This window comes from Natator depressus, chromosome 10 (genome assembly GCF_965152275.1).
Source record: "Natator depressus isolate rNatDep1 chromosome 10, rNatDep2.hap1, whole genome shotgun sequence".
Taxonomy (NCBI): domain Eukaryota; kingdom Metazoa; phylum Chordata; order Testudines; family Cheloniidae; genus Natator; species Natator depressus.
Window position 1 is genome coordinate 48,488,667 of NC_134243.1, and position 22,227 is coordinate 48,510,893.

General features: G+C 41.6%; 1 protein-coding gene across 5 annotated transcripts in view; it reads left to right on the forward strand.

Annotated features, from left to right (window-relative positions):
* Window positions 1-22,227, forward strand: part of PEAK1 (pseudopodium enriched atypical kinase 1) — a 219,189-nt gene that overhangs the window by 157,475 nt on the left and 39,487 nt on the right. For all 5 annotated transcript variants that reach the window (XR_012641265.1, XM_074966046.1, XM_074966045.1 and 2 more), the window contains 2 exons: window positions 1,647-4,926; window positions 15,703-15,899. Coding sequence is in view for 4 of the 5 variants with exons in the window: in XM_074966046.1 (XP_074822147.1) it covers window positions 1,760-4,926; window positions 15,703-15,899 (3,364 nt within the window). In the remaining variant the exon portion in view is untranslated. The remainder of the gene's footprint in view (window positions 1-1,646; window positions 4,927-15,702; window positions 15,900-22,227) is intronic.

Sequence of the window (22,227 nt, forward strand, 5' to 3'; positions counted from 1 at the left end):
GGTCACAAGGTTATCATGGGGGGGTTGCGGTACTGCTACCTTTACTTCTGCACTGCTGCTGGCGGTGGCACTGCCTTCAGAGCTGGGCAGCTGGAGAGCGGTGGCTGCTGGGCAGGAGCCCAGCTCTGAAGGCAGAGCCGCCGCCAGCAGCAGTGCAGAAGTAAGGATGGCATGGTATGGTATTGCCACCTTTACTTCTGCGCTGCTGCTGTCATGGCACGACCTTCAGAAATGGGCACCTGGCCCACAGCCACCCAGCTCTGAAGACAGTGCAGAAGTAAGAATGGCAATAACGCAACCCCCCTAAAATAATCTTGTGACCCCCCCACCCGCTGCAACTCTTTTTTGGGTCAGGACCCCCAATTTGAGAAACTGTAGTTTCCTCTGTGAAATCTGTATAGTATAGGGTAAAAGCACACAAAAGACCAGATTTCATGGTCCGTGATGCATTTTTATGGCTGTGAATTTGGTAGGTCCCTATCTATATGTAATTGTTTTGCTTTTCATATATTTGGTTTTGTAGAAGTCAATAAAGAGCTATAAGTTGTCAGATAGAGACTACTTGGTTATTTTAAGTCATTGCAAAGAGTGTTTACTCCTGGGGGAATTCTGTGCCAAAAAAATAAAAATATGGCACACAATATTTTAAAATTCTGCATACTTGATTTGTGAAAGTAATACAATCTAATCTCGCCAGTTTCAATTATTTTGGTAATTTATTTCCTATTTCTCTGTTATATTTTTGTTGCGCATCTCAGTCTGGGTGTGTCACATGCCAGCTGAGCACATCTTGGGGGAAAACTCTGCCCCTCCGGTCTTTTGTTGATTTCTGAGTTTTTGCCCCCATAGGGTTACCATATAGAGGCTCCCAAATAGAGGACAATGCCAGGGGGACGGGGAGTTGGAAGGGGGATACAGTTGGGGAGTGCTGGAGGGGTCTGTGTGTACTGGGAGAGGGTATTTGGGGAGTACTGGAGGGGGCTGTGCGGGGTACCCCCCAGCCCAGACACCTGAATCCCCTCTTCCCCAGAACCCAGCCACGGGGCCAGAGACCTCCACACAAACCCCAGAGCGCAGCCACGGGGCACCCTCCGTCCCAGACACCTGCATCCTCTCGTCCCAGAGCCTGGGGATCCATAGGGAGAAACAGCCTGATGCTGGTCAGACCAGGCTTGTATGGAGTTTCCTGTGGTGATTTCAGTGTTGGGCGGTACAGGGCTGACAGTGCACAGGGTCTCCAACTCTGCCGGGTTGGGCTGTCTGCTCACTGTGAGGCCACGGCCCACATGCCACCTCCCTCCTTCAGGGTGTGCCAGGAACCACAGCTGCCAGGAACCATCCAGTTCCCCTCCCCCCAGCAGTGTCCTGTATTTGTGAGTTGGGGAGCCCGGCTCTGCCAGGACCAGTGGCCCCTAGTGGCGGCCAGCAGCAGTGCAGCACCAATTCTGTGGGAAGAAATGAAATTCTGTGCAGAACTTTAATTCTCCGTAAATTCTGCATTGCACAGTGGCACAGAATTCCCCCAAGAGTAAGTGTTGTAAAAGGAGAAACAGTCAGAATATGAGTATAAACAGTCATTCACTTGTGACTGAATGTTGTTGTTTTTCCCCCATTCTTATCTTTTGTTTTCTGTCTTTCATTTTTAGAAAAAATGACTATTTGAAAGCATAGCCAGAATAAATGAGCAGAGTGAAAACAAATGAATGAAGTTCTTACCATGCACTGAACAGTGGAACATCAGCTGCAAAGCTCTGGGAAAATGTCTGCTTGCAACACCTTCACTGAACACGTCTGGAAACCTGGTGAATGTAAAAATTGCTTCAAACCCAAAAGCTTGCACCAACTGCCCCCAGCCTCTGAAAAGGCTCTCCTCTCGCATGGTAATCTGAAAACCAATGCAAACCACAGCAACAACCACCGTGGTAGAAGTACAGGAAATTTCCGACCCCCTGTAGCAAAGAAACCCACTATAGCTGTAAAACCCACCATGATGGTGGTAGATGGGCAGAGTGTCAGTGGTGAGATCAGCACACCAGATCATTGTGAGAACAAGCCAGTAATTATAGGGTGGAACCAAAACAAGGCTGTCTTAAACAAAAAGTCACTGAACAATAATAATGAAGATGAAATTGAAGGTTATAGCCATGTTCATAGGCCTTATGGCAACAATGATAGTGCAAGTAAGATACCAAATAACAATAATAATAATGGACTGACAGAAGTGTTGAAGGAAATTGCGGGTTTGGATACCACACCTCAACTAACAGGAAATGAAATGAACTCAAGGGAAACTTTCTTGGGAAGAATAAATAATTGCTATAAAAGATCATTAGAAAGACAGATCCCTCCAAGCTGCATGATGGGTGGAATGAAGGATTCACATAGTAAGCATGTTATTCTGAGTGGAAGCACTGAAGTAATAAGTAATGAAGGTGGGCGTTTCTGTTACCCAGAATTCTCCAGTGGAGATGAGAGTGAGGATGATATGTTTTTTGGCAGCATGCAGGAAGAGCATGAGAGTTGGGATGAAAGTGATGAAGAGCTGCTAGCAATGGAAATTCGCATGCGTGGCCAACCTCGCTTTGCTAACTTTAGAGCTAACACCCTGTCTCCTGTCCGGTTTTATGTTGACAAAAAATGGAACACTGTGCCTTTAAGGAACAAGTCTCTACAGAGGATTTGTGCTGTAGACTATGATGATAGCTATGATGAAATTTTAAATGGTTATGGAGAAGAAACTGTGATCCTTTATGGGCAGGAAAGCATGCAGAGTATGGTATCATCTGATTCCACATCTCCCGATTCTTCTTTGACTGAAGAGTCTCGCTCTGGAACAATCAGCAACTCATCTCAAAAACTCTGCAATGGAGGGTTATCTCCCAGTACCCCTAAGGAGATCAAGTTGATTGAACCAGATTATGAGAGTCTTTGTGATAAGCAGCAAGTGAAAGACATGTCAAAAGCTTCCAGAAACACTGCAAAAATTCTAGAGACTCACAAGGCAGTTCTTGCACTTAGATTGGAAGAGAAGGATGGCAAGATTGCAGTACAAAGTGATAATCAAGAAAGCAAAAGTGCTACAGATGTTACTGGTCAAGCAGTGACTATAAACTTGGTACCAATGGAAGATCAAGCCAAACCTTACAGAGTGGTGAATATGGAACAACCAGTGTGCAAGCCCTATACTATAGTAGATGTGTCAGCAGCCATGACCAATGAGTGTATGGAAGGTCAGACTGAAAGCTCAGAAACCAAAAGTACTCCATCTAACCCAAATTCACCAGGAACTCCAGGTGCACCGATTATATCTACTACTGCATCATCTGGGCGAGTAAATGCCAATCTAAAAAAATCCAGTGCAGTCAGATACCAAGAAGTATGGACTTCTAGTACTAGCCCACGACAGAAGATACCTAAGGTGGAATTAATTGCTAATAGCTCAGGACCTTCAGTCCCTCCAAGGAAAAGCAGCCACAAATCTGCTCCTACTTCACCTACAACCACAAATATTTCTTCAAAAACCATCCCAGTGAAGTCACCCAATTTGTCTGAGATAAAGTTTAATAGTTACAACAATGCTGGCATGCCACCTTTCCCAATTATCATTCATGATGAACCTACATATGCTAGGAGTTCAAAGAATGCTATCAAAGTTCCTATTGTAATCAATCCAAATGCATATGATAATTTAGCCATCTATAAAAGTTTTCTAGGGACCAGTGGAGAGCTATCCATCAAAGATAAAACAACAAGTGTAATAAGCCACACATATGAAGAAATAGAAACAGAAAGCAAAATCTCTGAAAATATACCCAGCAAACCCACTGAATTTACCCAGCCCAAGGGGGTAACTAATAGCACAGAGCGTAAACTGGGTTCTGTGGCTCAGAAAGTTCAAGAGTACAATAGCTGTCTTAGCAAAGGTCAGACATCACCACAAAGAAGTCATAGTTTTGACCACAGCTCCCCAACAAGAGTCCAGAAGACAAGTCAGGAGCCTGCAGCTAAAAGGGAAGGAGCACAGGAGACTTCTGGTGGCAGCAGCAATAGGGAAAATGCAAACACAGTGCTTTCTCAGATTGTGGCTTCTATCCAGCCCCCACAGTCTCCTCCAGAAACACCTCAATCAGGACCCAAATCTTGCAGTGTGGAAGAATTATATTCCCTACCACCTGATGCAGATACCACTAAAAGCAGCCTGGTACGACCCAAATCTCTCTTTACCGCACAACCCATCAATGATACTGAAGTATCCAGTGCCACAGAAAGCACTACCACTAAAATACAGAAGGATACACTTTCAAAGCCACTTGCCACCCATTCTTCAAAGCCAATAACAGGCACCCATAATACCATAAGTCCCAAAATAGAGCAAGCACCTCCATTTCCCCCTCCGCGTTCCACTTCTTCACCCTATCATGCAAGTAATCTGTTGCAAAGACATTTCAGCAACTGGAACAAACCAACCAGTCCCATTAGATCAACAGAGGCAGAGTCAATACTGCATTCAGAAGGTAGACGAGCAGCTGATGCAAAACCCAAGCGCTGGATATCCTTTAAGAGCTTCTTCCGCCGCAGAAAGACTGATGATGAGGAAGACAAAGAGAAGGAAAGAGAAAAAGGGAAATTAGTGGGTCTTGATGGAACTGTTATACATATGCTGCCTCCTCCTCCAGTTCAACGCCACCATTGGTTCAGTGAGTCAAAAACAGACTCCAGTGAGAAGCCATCCATTGTTTTCATGTATAGATGTGAACCGGCACAGGCTGAACCAAACACTGACCAGAACAAGGCTAGAGTGGAGTCTCCAAATGAAGATACAGAGGCAAAGGACAAAGCAGAAATGGAAGAGATGTTGGCAGAGGATTCTGAACAGAAAATTAAGAGTCATTCTTCACCATCTCAAATTCCCAAGAAGATCCTCAGGTAAACTGCTATTAACAGCATATGTCTTTTTAACTCACTCATTCGGTGTTGTGGAATATGCTGTACATTTTGCAGAAATGGGAAGTAATTTAAGGGCTTTATAGAGAACTTTTTATCTGTATGTGTAATGTTTTTACAGTTTTAACATTTTACTGGATAGTCGTTTTCATTAGCACCTTTCTTCATATGAACAGCATCCACTATTTTGAACTGTCTTCAATAGGTCGATCTTGTTTCACTGAATCAAACACACATGGCCCTGAATTTTTAGTATAACGTGGTATTTCTATGTTATAGAAGACTAAAGAACTCTGGTGTAGACGTGGATCGTAAATATTTCAGGGAGAAGTAGACTGCATACTGACTATCTGTCTGTCATGTGCCCCTCCAGAGGAAAGAAACACATCTCCAGCTGTAGTACCCAATACTGATAATCCATGTCATGGCACAGGTTTTATTTGCATGTATTTTATTATGCTGATGGAAGGGAGCTGTCCCATCAGCCTAGTAAATCCGCCTCTGCAAGAGGCGGTAGCTATGTCGGTGGGAGAAGTCCTCCTGCCGACATAGCGCTGTCCACACCAGTGCTTAGGTCAGTGTAACTTACAGCGCTCAAGGTTATGGCTTATTCACACCTCTGAGCAACATAAGTACACCAACGTAAATGGTAGTGTAGACCAAGCCTTGGTGAAAGCAGGCTACCAATATATTAACTCAAAAGATATTTTAAAACTTTTGTACCTGATTATTCTTTTAGTTGTACCCTGCCAGATAGAAAATTATAAAATCATAGACTTGTTCCTTTCAATGCAATGTCTGACCCTCACCAAAAACAAGGTCAGGTCCTAAAGTTCCCTCACCCTATTTGTTCTCAGTACTCTTGTCTATACAAGAAAAATGCACTGATTTAACTTTAAATGGTTTTTAAACTGATTTAAAGTCATGGAAATCTATGTGTGGACACTCGTATTTCAGTTTATCTTAAACTGATTGCTAATCAATTTAACCTAAAGTTGAAATCAGCCTGTTTTCAACTGCCCATCGGAGTGTGAAACTCAGCCTTTTGCATGAGTTTAAAATCACACCTTTATTAAAACTGGTGCAATAAGGACTTATTTATTGTCTGCTTTTCTGATTATTTTTCAGAGTTGGAAAGCTCAAGTTTTTATTACAATGTTTTTGATTAAAGTTAAGGGTATAAAGTGGGTATTATGAGACTAGGAAGTATCACCACACTTGAGTGCAGTATAGCACCTGGCTGAAAACAAAGTGTCTTCAACTACCCTAGGGATGGTGCTGTTACTTTGCTTTACCACACCTGCCTAGAGTATGTTTGTACTGTTACTGTTTGCAATAGCTAGTCTCTCTTTCACCCCCTTTTTAGATAATTTTCTTTACTTTTTTCCCACCAAGCTGTGGTGTTAGTGTGAAATCATAGCTCAGAATTTTCCAAGGGTAATTATATTGTATTTGCTATGAATTCTGTTTTATAAAAAGTACTAACTCCATTGTGATCTTTCTGAGAATATTTAAAAAAAAAGAAAAGAATGAAACATTGGAAGTTTTATGGGCAGAATAAGATTTGGTAGCTTTTTGTGGCATGGGGCTTTCTGTAATTTTTTTTAATTGCCTTTGATGCATTTTGGTGTTTTAAGGTAATTGTTTTTACTTGATTTTGAGTGCTGTTAAGGAGGGGGAAGAAAGTGGGGTGGGGGGAGACCTTTTCAATACCAAAAATTAAGCCAATATGGTTCAAGGATTTTGATTTGTCTGTTTTACAATATTTGTGAACCAGGCCTGGCTGCTTACAGTTTTGCACCAGTAGGAGGTATTATTTGATTTACCAAGTGATGCTACACTTGCTTAGTGTTAACTCATTAGATGTTAGCTAAAGGTTAATGCTAATTCAGGCTAAAATGTGTGGAACGGAAAAGAAGTTCAAAATCTCCAGTTAATGACTGCAGCAGGCTTAGAGAAAAATTGCAGACATGAAGACATAAAGATCAATGAACATGACACTTATCTAACTGAGAATGCCAACAACTGTAAAGCACACTGGGAGATCAAATTGATTACCTGAAAAATAAGATCAGATTAAGAAATGTCAGATTGGTAGGTGGTCCTGAAGGCATATCAACAAGAGAAACTGAACTTTTTTTTTAATCCCATAGTGGATTATGAAGGTGGCAGAGACTGACAACTTTAAATTTCTTTAGCACTGTGTTGTGGTTATGATATCGCTGGAAAGGTCAGTTAATCACCCAGAACAGCACTTGCAGAATATTCATCTCTTGAAATGAGGAATAAACGTTTGAAACTGAATGAATTTGAGTCTGTGATGGGGCCCTCAAGTATTTTATCCATGTTATGGTCTTGTTGGGTTTGTTTGTTTGTTTTTTGTGGGGTTGTTGTTGTTGTGTTTTTGTTTTGTTTTTTTGTCATGCGTAGTGGTTAAAAAGATGCTGGCAATATGAAATTGGCATCTCAGTGGAGGGTTTTTCTGAAAACCAAAATGAACTCCCCTCCCCGCCCCCCCATCCCAAGGATAGAAAAGTCTTTCCAGTAAAGGTTTCAAATTGAGACAGGATATAACCTTTCCTACTGTGGTTTTTTCTTTTTCTTTAAAAAAAAATCATAGTAACTAAGTTTTACCAAATATATGTAAATAAAATTTATTGTTTGGTGGTGCAGCAGTTAATCCTGCTCACCCTGGTAATTTGAGTGATTCTTTTGCAGGAAATTGCATTTAAGGCTTTGTGTTATGTCTGCAGAATGGAAGATGACTAGAGATAGTTTCAAGGGGAGAGAGAAAATATGAAATCTAGAGTAAAGATCATCGTTATTCCGGAGGATTTGTGGGATACCTCCTCCACCATTCCTCACACTCACTCCTCCCTCACAAACTCTCTATCACAGCAGCCCTCTCTGAGTATATCTACATTGCAGCTGGGAGCTAGCATCCCAGCCCAGGTAGACAGACTCAGGCTAGTGGGGCTCGAGATAGCACTAAAAATACCTGTGTGGACATTGTGACTCTAGGCTTGAGGTCCAGTGGCTAGCCTGAGTTTCTGATACAGCTGCAAGGCCCACACAGCTATTTTTAGCGTGTTAGCTCAAGCCCTGCTAGTGCGAGTCTGTCTGCCTGGGTTGGGAGGCTCACTCCCAGCTGCAACATAGGTATACCCTCTGCTTCAGAGAAGGGCTAGCGATAGCTTCTCTTGTAGAGCAAGTCAATACTGCTTCTTGGATTGGCCTCAAGGAGGAACACTAGAGATCAATGTGAGTAGTTCTCAGCCCTTGCTGTCTGGATTATGTTGTGAACCCCTGTGCTGCCTCTTGGCATGATTTACAAAGCTTTTTGTTTTTACTGATGTAGAGTATTTTAGTAGAAAGATTAAGTCTCGTTGTCCTCAATTTAGGCTAGGCTATATGGCTGAATGTCACAGCTGATGTGAATTTTACAGAGGGGGAAGGAGAGTAGCTAGAATTACAATTTTCTTTTGTTATTTATCACAGCTCATTCAATGGACTTCTTCCTAGAGGAGTTGATTACAACAAGATCAGTCTTGGTAAAGATATTTTCCAGAGTACTAAGATCCAAAACCCCTATAATGGGTCTTTGGCCTCCTGTGGTTTTGAGGGAAGACTATAGAGATGTCCATCACTGGCTTAGAAATGAGGCCCTACTGGTATGCACATCAGTTATATCCAGCATATGGGAAAGGTCCAAATAATTATCACTTCATGCAGACACTGATACTTTTTCTGATCCATTCTCCACAACTACACATGGTGGCCCCATCACTGGATGTCAATCTGTTGCTAAATGTCCCTGTAATGGGGCAGGATTCACCGGTGCGGCACCTTCTGCTGGTCGTCCAGGGAATTAGCATTTCCAGCCTCCGGAGTGCCCTCTTCAGGCCGGTGTCCTGCTTGCCGCTGGGCCCTGAGTCCCTCCCAGACTCCGGTGCCCCTTTCACCCCAGGGTGCTGCCCCCTGGCAGTACCCCCACAGATCCCCCCCCAGGGAACCCCCACCCTCTATCCCCACCTCACCTCAGTCTTTTGCTACTGCAGGTCACCATCTAGCTGCTCACTGGGGCAGACTGCAGTATAATTGCCACTCATCATCGGCAAGGAGGGTCTGGACCTGCTGCTTCTGCCTACCCTTGGGCTGCCCTCTGCAACCCCAGTACACTTTTCCTAGGTCTTCATCAAGGCCTGCAACCTGGGGATTGCTCAGGCTGGAGCTCCCCAGCTCCAGTCCACTTTAGGTACCCTGCTCAGCTCCCAGTAGTCAGGCACCTCCCTCTCAACATCTAGAGAGAGACTGACTCTGTCCTCCTGGCCCACTGCCCTCTTATAAAGGCCAGCTGGGTCCTGACTGGGGCGTGGCCACAGCTGTGGCTGTTTCCCCAATCAGCTAAGGCTTGCTGCTTTCCCTAGCAGCAGCCCTCTCACAGCCTCAGCCCTCTCGCAGGGCTGATTTCAAGCCCTTCAGGGTTTGCGCCCACCCACCTCCCGGGTTTTCCAATAAGACCCCGCTGCAGTCCCCGTAAGATATTCTTCTGAACTTATAAAGGCAGTATTCCCTCTCTAACAATTGGGTTTTTTAATAGCAATTACGTCTGCCTGATGGGTGTTGGAATGAAGAGTTCTGTCCACAGAACCCCAGTACTCTATTTTCATGTTGAGATCGTGGTTTTCAGGACAAAGCAATCTTTCATCCCTAAAGTCTCAAAGGAGACGGTACTGCAAGCTTTCTGTCCCAAGCCACTGTGTCCAATGGGAAAGCTGTGGAACAGCTTTGATGTCTGCACAATAATAAAAACATATCTACAGAAAACTGAAGAATTCAGAAGATAAAGTTCATAATTTTGTCTTGTTGCCTCGCTGTAAGGAACAAAAAGACTTCAAAGCCTTTGATATCTAGGTGGATCAGATTATGAATATCTGAGGCATACAAGATAAAGAACTCATCATCTTCTGCACTCATGCAGCTTTGTCTCTTGGATTGAGACATACATTTCTTAAGAAGAAACCTACAAGGCTCCCCAACTTCCATACCAGAAGTTATGTCATCTCTTCATCAGTAAGGTCATAAACTGTGCCAGCGATTGACAGGTCTGAGTTCCATCAAGATGCAAACAGGCCTCAAGCCCATCATAGGATCTATGGATCTTACGGCTTGAAGAAATTAAATATTTAGATAGGTCCATATAAATTTTTGTAATGCTTTCTGAATTTAACAGTAATGTCTGACACTCCACTGTAAAGTTATACAATACATCAGGATCCAGTTATAAATTCTTGAGATTTTAATATTAGGTTCCATAATTGTGAGAGATTACAGATGTCAAGACTTTTAGAAATGCCTTTCTATCCTTAGGATTTTATAATGATATCATGTTCACACATTGCACAGAGAGTTTGCTTTTGAGAACTGCCCACATGGATCTGTTCTTGGGATTAACTCACCCTTGGAATGTGAGCTTGAAATCTTTTGGAAAACTGTCTACAGGGATCAGTATCTTTACAAACTCCCCTATCCCTTGTGCAGGGTTCCAACAGTGTAAATAGGCCCCAGCCACCCTACAGTTCTTTCCTGAAGTGTAGAAGATGCAACAAACTCTGAAAACACTCAGTGTCCTCAGTGCTCCCCTTGTCTTTTTGGTCCATTCTCTTCGGTCTGTGGATACTATTTTTATGTCATTATTTTGTTTTAAAAAAATAAAACAGTTTTTCGGGACCCATGCCAGCTCTCTTGGGGGCCAAACAGGGTGGACAAAAATCAATGGTTTTTTTTTAAAAAATCAGATTTAAATCATGAATTAAATCAGTTTGATTTAAATCAAATCCACCCTGGGGCCAAACACCAAAGGAAGCCTGATATTGCCAGTATAAATAGCAGACTGTCTTGATCTAGGAGGGGAACACCTGCCATCAGTTCATTGTAATTGCCTTTTATCTCCTGGGAAAAGAAAATGTCTTAGCAGGTTTTTCAAGGCAAAATATAGTCAGTTGCAAGAACAATCCCCTAAGGACTCAATCCTGCATTAACGTTTCTGTAAATGGGGCAAAGCCCTAGCTAATCACTTTTCCACCAGAGACAATACCAAAAATCTCTGGATCTACTCCATAGGCAGGCAGGACCAATACTGCTAGATGCCATTCTCCTGGATTGGGGTCAGGAGTTACTCATTCTCTCAAATCCTGTTGATCGCAAAGACCATCTGGAAAATTATGCAATAAGGAATCAGAATACTGTTGAAAGTCCCAACTTGGGGCCATCTAGAATTGATATAAAAGTGGCAAATCCATCTTCCCAATTTACTTTCTCTCTTGTCTCAGGATTGGGATGAGGTTCTCTACCTGAATTCATAGCATTTTGGGCTGTCAGCTTATCTTCTGGACTGCTCGAAAACTAACTCAAGAATGTTCTGATAAAGTCCAAAAGATCATCCTGGAAAACAGGAAGACCTTAGCTAGCAAACCTATTTACTGAAATGGGAGAGATTCTACATTTAGGTAGCTCAAAATGTAATGGACCTGAGATGATCCTCCATCACTTTCATCTTCGACTGTTTACTCCACTTGGAGCAATGAACAGTGTCAGAGTTCAATCAAGGTCTACCTGGCTGTCATTTTGACTTTCTACCCTTTGAAGTGTGGACCAACAGTTTTCATTCACCCTGCTGTAACCAAGTTTATGAAAGGGTTGTTCTGTATATTCCCTCTGGAGCACAAGCTACTTACATAATAGTATTTTAATCTTTTTTGAAGCTTTGTCAGAATCTTCTCTCTACAATCTCTCTGTGAAAGCAGTATTCTTCAGTGTCATTGCAAAAATCAATGATATGCACATTCCTTGAATACAGTATTCATTTCTGTGTGCAGTATTGTTGTAGGCATGTATTCATTTCTGATCATCCTATCTCAAAAAGGATATAGCAGAAATAATGCGTGTTCAGAGACAGTCAGCAAGAGAATGAGAATGATTAGAGTGGAGACAAATAAGAGGGGACATAACATAATTATACGAAATAAGGAATGGTGTACAGATGGTAAATCCAGCACTCCTGTATGTATTTTCTCAAAATATAAGAATAAGGGAAATTCAATTAAATTGAAAGACAGCAAATTTACAAAAATATTGATAAAAAGATATACCTTTTGCCAGGGAGTGATTAAAATGTGGAACTCATTGCCACTAGATATCATTGAGGCCAAGAATTTAGTAAAATTTATAAAAGGATTTGACTTATTGTATGGATAATGAGAAAATTGTATATATAGGATTTTAAAAATAGAAGGGATTTAAACCCACATGCTTTAGAGAATAAGTCAACCTCTAACAGTCAGGAGCTAGGAAGAAACTTCCTTTATGGGTTGGCAGTTTCAAATTGTCAACTATGGAGTTCTTTCACCTTCCACTGAAGCATCTGTTCCTGTGTCAGAGACAGGAAACTGAACTACAGGAGCTACTGGTTTGATCCAGCATGTCAGTTTGTTTTCTTATTCCCATAATATAAACCCATAAAGTTACTCAGATACAAACTTGGTTGTTTATCCTCCCTACACTGTTTCATGAAGATAAGGTGATTCTTCATCCTCATTCTAAGTTCCTGTCTAAAGTGATGTTTGATTTCCATCTCAGGCCATTAACTTGCCTGTACTTTTCCTCAAACTTTATTCATATTCAGGGAGTTCAGGCTTCATACCTTAGAAATCCAGAGGGATTTCAGAGGTCTGTATAGAATCAAACATATCTGTAAATTCCTTTGAATTTTTGCAGTTCATCAGTAGAAGACCAGGGGCCTCAGTCCATCTCATGTATAGGAGATTATGATCTTGCAGGTATCAGCCACTAGGGGATATCAGAGCACACTCATCTAGGTTATGGTAATTTTTATAGGTGTTATGTTTTTCCAGAAGGCTAACAAAGTTTTAAATGATCAGATAAGGCAAAAGATATTGACATGTTCTGAGTGATCCTTATGGGTCAATTAGTAGTAAGGAATTCTTTTCATATTTCTCTATTCCTACTTCTGTCTTTTGTGGGTGATGAGTAACAGTTGACCTTCCATTAAACAACTGGTTGAGTGTATTAGGGTGTCTTAGCTTGATCACTCAGAACCGCTCCCTTTCTCCCATAAAAAGAGAGGTGCTTGCTCCCAGGTATCACAACATGGCATCACATTGCTGCCGTTTTCAAAGAATTCATTTATTCTTTTTAGATATTAATATCACTTTGAATACAGATTAAAATTTTCACAGACTTTTAAAGTTAGGTTAGTTAGAGCTCTTTAAAGGCTTACAACACATTTGGTGTTAGCTACAGTTGAAACTGTTCTTCTTGACTAGTTAATGTGATACATGGCAGAATAAAATAGTGTTCCAGTAGAACTTAAACTATATTTCATGTGTTACAGCAGTGAGAGAGTTAAGAAGGCTGGGCTATAACTTAGGTAATAGTACATTCCTTAAAGTATACTAGCAAATCCCTCAGACCAACCCCCTAAAGTAAACATCAAGGTGCAGTAGGTGATATCACTGCGTGCAGAGTTCAGCCTTGTTGCTCACAGCTTGCACAACTTGTAGCACACCAGAACACTGTGGAATCAATGGCTCACCAGAGTTTCAAGACATGATTAAAAGACTCAAGAAGGCCCTGAGAGAATTTCCTTTAATGGGGAATTGTGTGAGTGAGTATAGTGGGTGAGTTCACTTTTTTTTTTCTCTCTCTCTCTCTTGCTGTTGATATTCTTTGTTTGGCAAATGCTTCTGAACTTAGATTTAATGTATGTGCATGCATGTGTCTGGGACTGGGAATTAGTGTATTCTGTACCTTGCCATTCAATACTAAAATTGTTTTATAAGATACGAGAATTTCTGTTACATAGTAGTATCAGAATAGCAGACCTATTATAGACAATTTATTTTGAACAAATATATTTTTACTGGAGAGATACATACAGGTATGTATAAGATTTGTTGGTGGTAGGATAACCTCAGGTCTTTAAGATGATTTCTTTGGTTTTAAGAACGTTGTACCTGCTTTGATTTAATGTATGTCTTAATTTGAAATGCCTTTGGTTAACTCTTTAATGTGCACATCTTTTGATGCATATAATGTGCTGTCTGCACCATTCCCATGCATGTTAATAAAAAGTGATCAATGATTTTGACACTAAATGATTAAAATTACAGCTTTTTGAACTTAGCCATTTTGTCTCTGCTCTGTTACTAATATGTTTTGATGGTTCTTGTTTTCATAAGTCTGCACTTAAAATTGCACAAGTATGAAATTTGAAGTAGCATGTGCATACTATACATGGAATTTTGTATTATGCAAAGTACAAGCATGTTTTAGTGTTTGTAGTCTGACTATAGATTGGTTGGGAGACTGCATTTTGTACTCTATGGCCTGTCAGTTTTGAGCTGGTATAGAAACTTTTTTTTACAATTCATAACAGGTCTGTAAGGGCACAGTCTTCCTTCTGATACGCAAATGTAAGATCACCAGTGTATCATGGAAAATCGGCTGCTGTGCTGTGTACACAAGCACAATGGGGCAGGTTTACAAAATACATACTTGTGTTCCAGCTCATCAGAAGTTTGGATTGAGCTCTGAGTTTTCATTTTAAAAGATACACTGATATACAAATATAGGGCCAGATCCTGGGAGGTTCTAAGTCTCTCCTTGGTGAAGTGTCTGCCCTAAACTTCTGTTGAAGTCAATGGAAGTTAGGGGTTCTCAGTATCTTTCAGGATCAGGACCAAATCATGAGAGCTACTGAGATTTTATTCTCCAGAGTTGATCTCTAATGTGTGTATATGTGGGTAGACACAGAAATGTCATTAACCAATGTCTAAAATGTTATAAATGGCACCATTCTTGACAATTGCTGATATAACTGCAATAGGCAGTAATTCATTGGGTAAACTTGGACATTACTAATTTTTATTTGGTATATATTTTGCATCATTTTGAACTATATTCTATAAATATAACACTTGTAAAATGACTAAATAGTTTATTTTCACAGTTTTATTATGATGTAAAGCTATCAGTCTTCACAATTTGATTAAGAAGACTCCCACCAGTTGGGAGCAGAGAAGGAGAAATATCCCCTAGCATTGCTTGATGCATTAGTGCCTGGGTTTTAATCCTCAGAAATATTTTGTGCAGGTCACTATAAGGAGACAGAATGCTGGATGAGATGGACTCATTGGTCTGTGTTCCAGTGTGACAATTCCTGTTATGTTGCCAGAATTTGAAAATGTAGCTTTAAAGTTTTATGCATTTCCTAGAGAGTTTAGGAGTATATTCTTCTCTGTGTAAATGTATAACTCTCATTAAAGCAAAGTCCTTCTAATTGGTTTAAAAACAAACCTTAATCACTGTTGCTGCCCTATAAATCCTACAGATGCTGTACAATGTACAGTATTGTTATGTCTGTGCATTGCATGTACTTACATGTATTGACTATACTCAATTGTGTGAAACATTTTGTGATACTTTGGTACGAAAGATATTTCCTACCATTAATACTGTAGTGAAAAGTGAATGCACTTTAGTGAGGAGAAAGAAAAACAACTTACTAGAAAGTCATTGTAAAAAATTTGGAGAGGTGAAAGGGACACATTTTTGTTTCCATTTCCCAGTTCTTTGCCTTTTACCCAAAGGCATTTTATTATTCCAAACCTAGTGTTTTACTAATAACATATGGCAGGTAGCTTTGGCCACCAGGTGAATTTTGTTTGTTTGTTTCAGTCAATTGCCAGATGAGACCACAGTGGAAGATTTGTCTCCTCAGATTCCAAGAGCTGTGTTTGTGAAGCAGGACATTGGTGGCAATGCCTCGGTCATACCAGTGTCAACTTCCCATGTCCCACAAGGGCAGGAAGAAAAGGAGGAAACTTCAGATTCTTCTGACTTGAGCCCTTGCAGTGCTACATACAGCAATTTAGGTAAGTGCATTTACAAGACAAACTTCAGCCTCCATCCCACTTAGATGGCTTATCTTCATGTGAGCCCTATCATCTCTTAGATCACCTGACACCCTTTTGAAAAAATAGTGTTCTTAAAGAGACACTGACCCCAAACTTCACCTACTTTTTAAATATCAGTTTACAGTTCTTTGTTGAAAAAAGATGCTATTGTCTCATGCTTTATGAGCAACCTGCAGAAGGAAGCCAGTGATGAAATAAAGACTTATCCAAAATTCAGTAAGAATTTCATTTCTAAACTTTCAATAAATTATTTAAAACTGAGGGTAGGGTGAATATTTGTAAAAATACAAAAAATAGTCTTTGGGTTATCTGTGTTAAATGTCTTGTGTAAGAGATGCCTTTTGAGAGAGCCACAATTTTTCCATATTCTTATATTTTCAAAGTCATTTTACAAGAGAAAAGTTTTGAAATAACTGTTGTATAGATTATTTAACTCTTTCAGAACAATTATTAAACTAAAATATTTTTCCTGATATCTTCAGTGAAATGTAGGGCTTTTTCTTTTACAATCTAGATGATGATTCCTGGCATATTTTGAAGCATCTTGGTAAATAAGAATATAATTGAATTTTATTCTAAAAAAGTTAGTTTACTTTTAATCTTGCAGACCAATTGAAAAGATGTATGTTCTGAAGAACATGCTGCATCATGCATCCAGCCATCAGTGAATTCCTGTCCCATATTAAAGAGTTGTAGCTGTTTGGGGTTTTGTGGATGTTTTTCTGGGAGGCCAAAGGAGGGAAGTTATCAGCATTAAAACAACATTATCAACAAGTGACAGCAATATTATAGGCACAATAGATTTTTTAAAGGATTTTTATTTAAAAGTACTGTGAAAATAGAGATATGAGCATATAGATTTCCTAGTAAAACAAAAACAATCAAAACCGACCTATTTTGTACTTCCTTTATTTTCAAATATATGTGATACTAATCAAAATGCTGAAAGATTTTCATTAAGGCCCCAGTCCTGCAGACATTTAAGCATGTTTTGCTTTTTGCATATGATGAGACTGGCTGACTGCAATGGGGCTGCTCCCAAGTGTAACGTTAAGCATGTTGACGTGTGTTTGCATGATCAAGGCCTAAATTTTGAAGCCTTCGGTTGTATAAATTCTATAGATAGCTGAGTGATAAATATTCAGTGAAAGTATTGTGGTTGTTATTGGCTAAATAGCAGACAACTGGCTGACTCAGTTCCACAAATGAAGCATTGCTTAGTTATTGTTTATAAATCACTTTGAAGATGAAAAGCATAATGTAACTCTTAATATGTATTTATTTATTATTAATGTAATAAAATGCTCCAGCTGAGAGGAGGAAACTCAAAGTTTGGGCTCTCCCATGGAATTGTTCAAAGGCAGGATGGCTAGTTGTGGTTTTAAGCATGTGTTTTTTGGTTTTTTTTTTAATAAATTAGGGCACAGCTGCACTACAAAGATAGCCAAGTCAGTGGATCTGGTTCACTAACATCTCTATACTACAGATGCCATTTGTAGTGTGGATAGCCATGTCCCATGATCATGATGACATCTGGTATGGAAATTTTAAATCCCTCAAGGTGTGAAATACCACTCATTGCCAGTGGCTTCTTATGTGACAGCTTCCATTCAGCCCTTAGGTTTCATTCTATTGAAGGACTACTTATATTAAAAATGCCTTTTAAATAGCGACATCGAGAATGTCCTCCTGAGCCATTTCATACATTTCAGCTTAAGTTTCTCATGAAAGGTTTTAATGCTGATGACAGTTATTACAGGGTACATCTACATTTAAAATGCTACAGCAACACAGCTGCGCCGCTATAACATTTCAATGTAGACACTACATCTGCCAATAGGAAGGGTTTTCCCATCAGCATAGGTAATTCACTTCCCCAAGAGGCGATAGCTAGGTTGATGGAGGAATTCTTCTGTTAACTTAGTGCTATCTACACTGGGGGTTAGATCAGCTTAACTATGCCACTCGGAGTGTGGATTTTTCACACTCCAGAGTGACATAGTTAAGCTGACTTAATTTTTTAGTGTAGACCAGGCCTCAGATTTTAGAACAAACATGCCTCATGGTGTAAAGACTGATTCTTTCGTCAGTAAGTCACAGGATGCTCAATCCTTTTTCCCTGGGGAACTCCCCCTTGACAGCTCAGGGAGGCAAGAGCAGCTCTCTTTGCATCCCTCCAGTGGTTCCCCCTCTCCATCACATCAAACATAAGCTGCTTACATTCACTTTCAAGATCCTTCATAATCACTCCCACCCTGCATATCATCTCTCATTCACAATCCACACTCACTTCTGGTCGGCCCATGATGACAGCCTCCATTGCTCACTTGTTAAATTTTCAGACAAGCACCTTTTTCTTTCTCTCATACTGCCCTACACACTGAGGAGGTGTTCCCCATAAACATCTGCAAAACTACTCATTCTCCTTCTTCAAAATCCTCCTTAAAACTCTCCTTATCTGTGATGTCTATAAAACACTTGGCAATGGCTCTGCTTTTCGTGTGCTGAAACCCCTGCCTATCATGCTGGCAGTATTGACTCATTGTTTCCATATACTCCCCTATCTGTCTGTCTACCTACCCATCTGTTGTCTCATATACTTAGATTGTAAGCTCTTTGCAGAGGGACTGTCTTTTTGTTGTGTGTTTGTTGGGTGCCTAAAGCAATGGGGTGCTGGTCCATGACTAGGGCTCTGAGGTACTACAGTAATACAGATACTAAATAATGATAATAGTAATAGTAAAGAGGTGATAGACTCATCTGAAATGTGGTGATAGAATTTCAGATCAATCAATCTGTTGTTTTGCCAGTATATTTCCCACATACTAATACCCCAGTATAAAGTTATGTAAAATGGTATCCCTTGGCTTTTATTTGGAGCAGACAGTATTTCTCTTTCTCAGATTTCTCTCAGATTTTCAGTCACCTAAGTTAGGTTTCCAGATGTGAAGGAGTTAATAGCTAACCTTAGGCTTGGTCTGGCAAGCCTAAGCTGTAAAAAGCAATGCTGCCATAAATGGCATGGAATTCTCTGGCTCCAGTGCAACTTTTCTTTGCTGGTTTGTTCACTCACCCCTCCTTCTAGTACTGATCAAGTGAGGGCCAAGTTGGGAGATTTTATGAATAATTCCTCTTTCTTTTTAGGTTTCACAACTGACAAATGACAAATGCTATTTATTCTATGCAGTCAATAAATTGTACTTGTGTCTGAGTGGGAAGAAGAAAAAAAATGATATACTTTGATTTGACTCAGTGCCTTCTTCACTGAAACTTGCACCTACAGTTTTATTTCTCTAGTTCAGATTTACAATGGAATGTTTGTACTGGTAGATCATAGTAAATACATAAATAATTTTGACTTATTATGTTATCATAGTTGTGGTAGGGTTGGTATAGCTCTTCCATTTAAATAAATACCTGTCTCCTGGGGTTTAAAACTGATTGATACTTACCTAGTATACTCCAAAAATTGAATTTGTATAATTGGGGGTGGGGGGGGTGGGGGGGGGGTTGGTTTCATTGTTTGTTACCTAAGTGTTAAAAAAAAAAATAGGAGCCAGATTCTGATCTCAGCTACAGCAGAATAACTCTACAGGAACTCCATTGACTTCAGTGGAGTTACTTCAGATTTTCACTGATGTAACTAAAACTAGAATATAGCCCTTGTAGTTTACTAGCTTGGATGTTTTGGGGGGCACTTGTAAGTAGGACTATTTCAGTTCAAAATACAGTTTGCGGCACACTCTATCTATAATGTAAACATGGTCTTTATCCTGGGTAGATAAAAATAATAAGAGTAATTTAACAGCAGCATAGTTACTGAAGTTTAAAACTCATCTTCTGCAAATGCACACTACATTTTTTTTTTTACATATTCTTATGGGGGGGTGTTTGTTTTTGTTTTTACAGGTAGCACACATCTTAACTTTGTAATTCACATCCGACAAGAGAATATTCTCTTGTGTAAGTAATGCAGCTTTTGAAGTAATTAGAGATATATATTAAACCAGAAGAACTGTTCTTGTGCCTGGGCTACATAAAAATTAAAAATCTGTGTAAATATAGAGATATTTGGGACAATACCCAAAATGCTCCTTTTTAAGGACTTTTTACGAAAATTTTGTATGTCTGTTTTTGAAAGAGACATTATGCCCTTGTCTTTCTAAAAAGCCTCAACCTGGCCTCTGATTTTGCACCTGAAATTTTATGCCTAGAATAATTTTAGGCTTGAGAAATTTGCATATGCAGTCAGGTAGTTACACATGTAGAGTAGTATTCTCAAAAGCACTCAGGAACAAAGAATGAAGGACTTACCTACAGGATGGCAGAGTATCCTGGGAAGCAGTGGCTCTGGAAAAGACTTGGGAGTTGTGGTGGATAATTAGCAGAACATGGTCTCCCTGTGCAACACTCTGGCCAAAAGGTGAATGCAATCCATGCATAAAAAGGGAAATATCAAGTACAAGCAATATTAACTCTGTATTTGGCACTGGTCTGACCACTGCTGGAATACTGTGTCCAATTCTGATGTACACAGTTCAAGAAAGATATTGAAAAATTAAGGAGGATTCAGAGAAGAGCCATGAGAATGATTAACGGATTGAAAACATGCCTTAGAGTCAAAGACTGAAAGAACTCAATCTATTTCGCTTATCAAACTGAAGGTTAAAGGGTGATTTTATCGCAGTCTGTAGAGAATTACATAGGTTACAAAACACTGATAATGGGGTCTTCAGTCTAGCAGATGAAGACATAACAAGATTCAATGTCTGGAAATTGAAGCTAGACAAATTTAGACTAGAAATAAGGTGCACATTTTTAACAATGAGGGCATAAACAACTCATGCTTCCCCCTACTGGGGGGGCACAATCTAAAGGGGAGGACATGTGACCATCCCACATGTCTCCTCTGCCCAGTGACCCCTCCCTCCCACCCTGTGCCCAGGTTGGGACTGCCACGCTCCCCCATCCCACGTTACCGGAGATAGGGGGGCTCTGTCCTTTTCTCCCTGCACCTCCCTCTGCCCCTGCACATTCAGCCGCTCTCCCTTGCAGCTGGGCGGGAACGGACGGAGCCACTTCTGCCTGAGAGGGCCTGGCTGGGAGGCAGTGGTGGCCCACTCCCTGCCTGGGCTCAGCTGCTGGGGACGGGCTGAGTGAGCCAGGGCTCCCCACTCCCCTGGCATGCTCAGCTACTGTCCCTGGAAGCCAAGTCCAGGCAGGGAGCGGGCCACTGTTGCCTCTCAGCCAGGCTCTCTCAGGCAGAAGTGGCTCCGTCACACTCTCCCCGCCCACCCCCCAGCTGCCAGGGAGAGCAGCCACCTATGCTGAGGAGCAGGCGCAGGGCGAGAAGGATGAGCCAACCCTCACAGTTTTGCCGGGAATCTCCCAGAATCTGGCTCTATCTCCTGGAGGCTACTGAAGCCAACTGGAAGATTTTAGGCGCTAAATGTCTGGTGGTACAGCAGGACTAAGGCAGGCTCCCTGCCTGCCCTCGTCCCGCGCTGCTCCCGGAAGAAGCTGGCACATCCCTGCAGCCCCTGGGGAGGGGGCAGGGGGTCTCTGTGCACTGCCTTTCCCTGGAGTGCCAACTCTGCAGCTCCCATTGGCCAGGAACTGCGGCCAATGGGAACTGCGGGGACAGTGCCTCCCGGCAGGGGTAGCACACAGAGCCCCCTGTCCTTCCACACAGGGGCTACAGGGATGTGCCGGCCGCTCCCAGGAGAGGCACAGGGCCAGGGCAGGCAGGGAGCCTACTTTAGTCCTGCTGCGCTGCCGACCAGGAGCCATCCAAGGTAAGCGCCGTCCAGCCAGAGCCCACACCCCGAACCCCCTCCTGCACCCGAACCACCTGCCCCAGCCCTGAGCCAGCACTCCAAACCCCCTCCCACACCCAAATCCCCTGCCCTAGTCCTGAGCTCCCTCCCACAGCTTGCATCCAGCACCCTCTCCCACACCCCAACCCCCTGCCCCAGCCCTGAGCCCCCTCCAGCACCCAAACTCCCTCCCAGAGCTTGCACCCCACACCCCTGCCCCAGCCGAGTGAAAGAAAGTCAGTGAGGATGGGGGAGAGCAAGCAATGGAGTGAGTGGGACAGGGTCTCCGAGAAGGGGCATGGCAGGGGCGGGGCCTTGGGGAAGGGGCGGGGCAAGGGTGTTTGGGTTTGTGTGATTAGATAGTTGGCAACCCTACCTCCCGCCCCAAGCATGCCAATCTCAGGGGGAACATTTGACCCCCCCATACCTTTCCTACTTGTCATCTCAATGTGAGGGTAATTAACCACTGG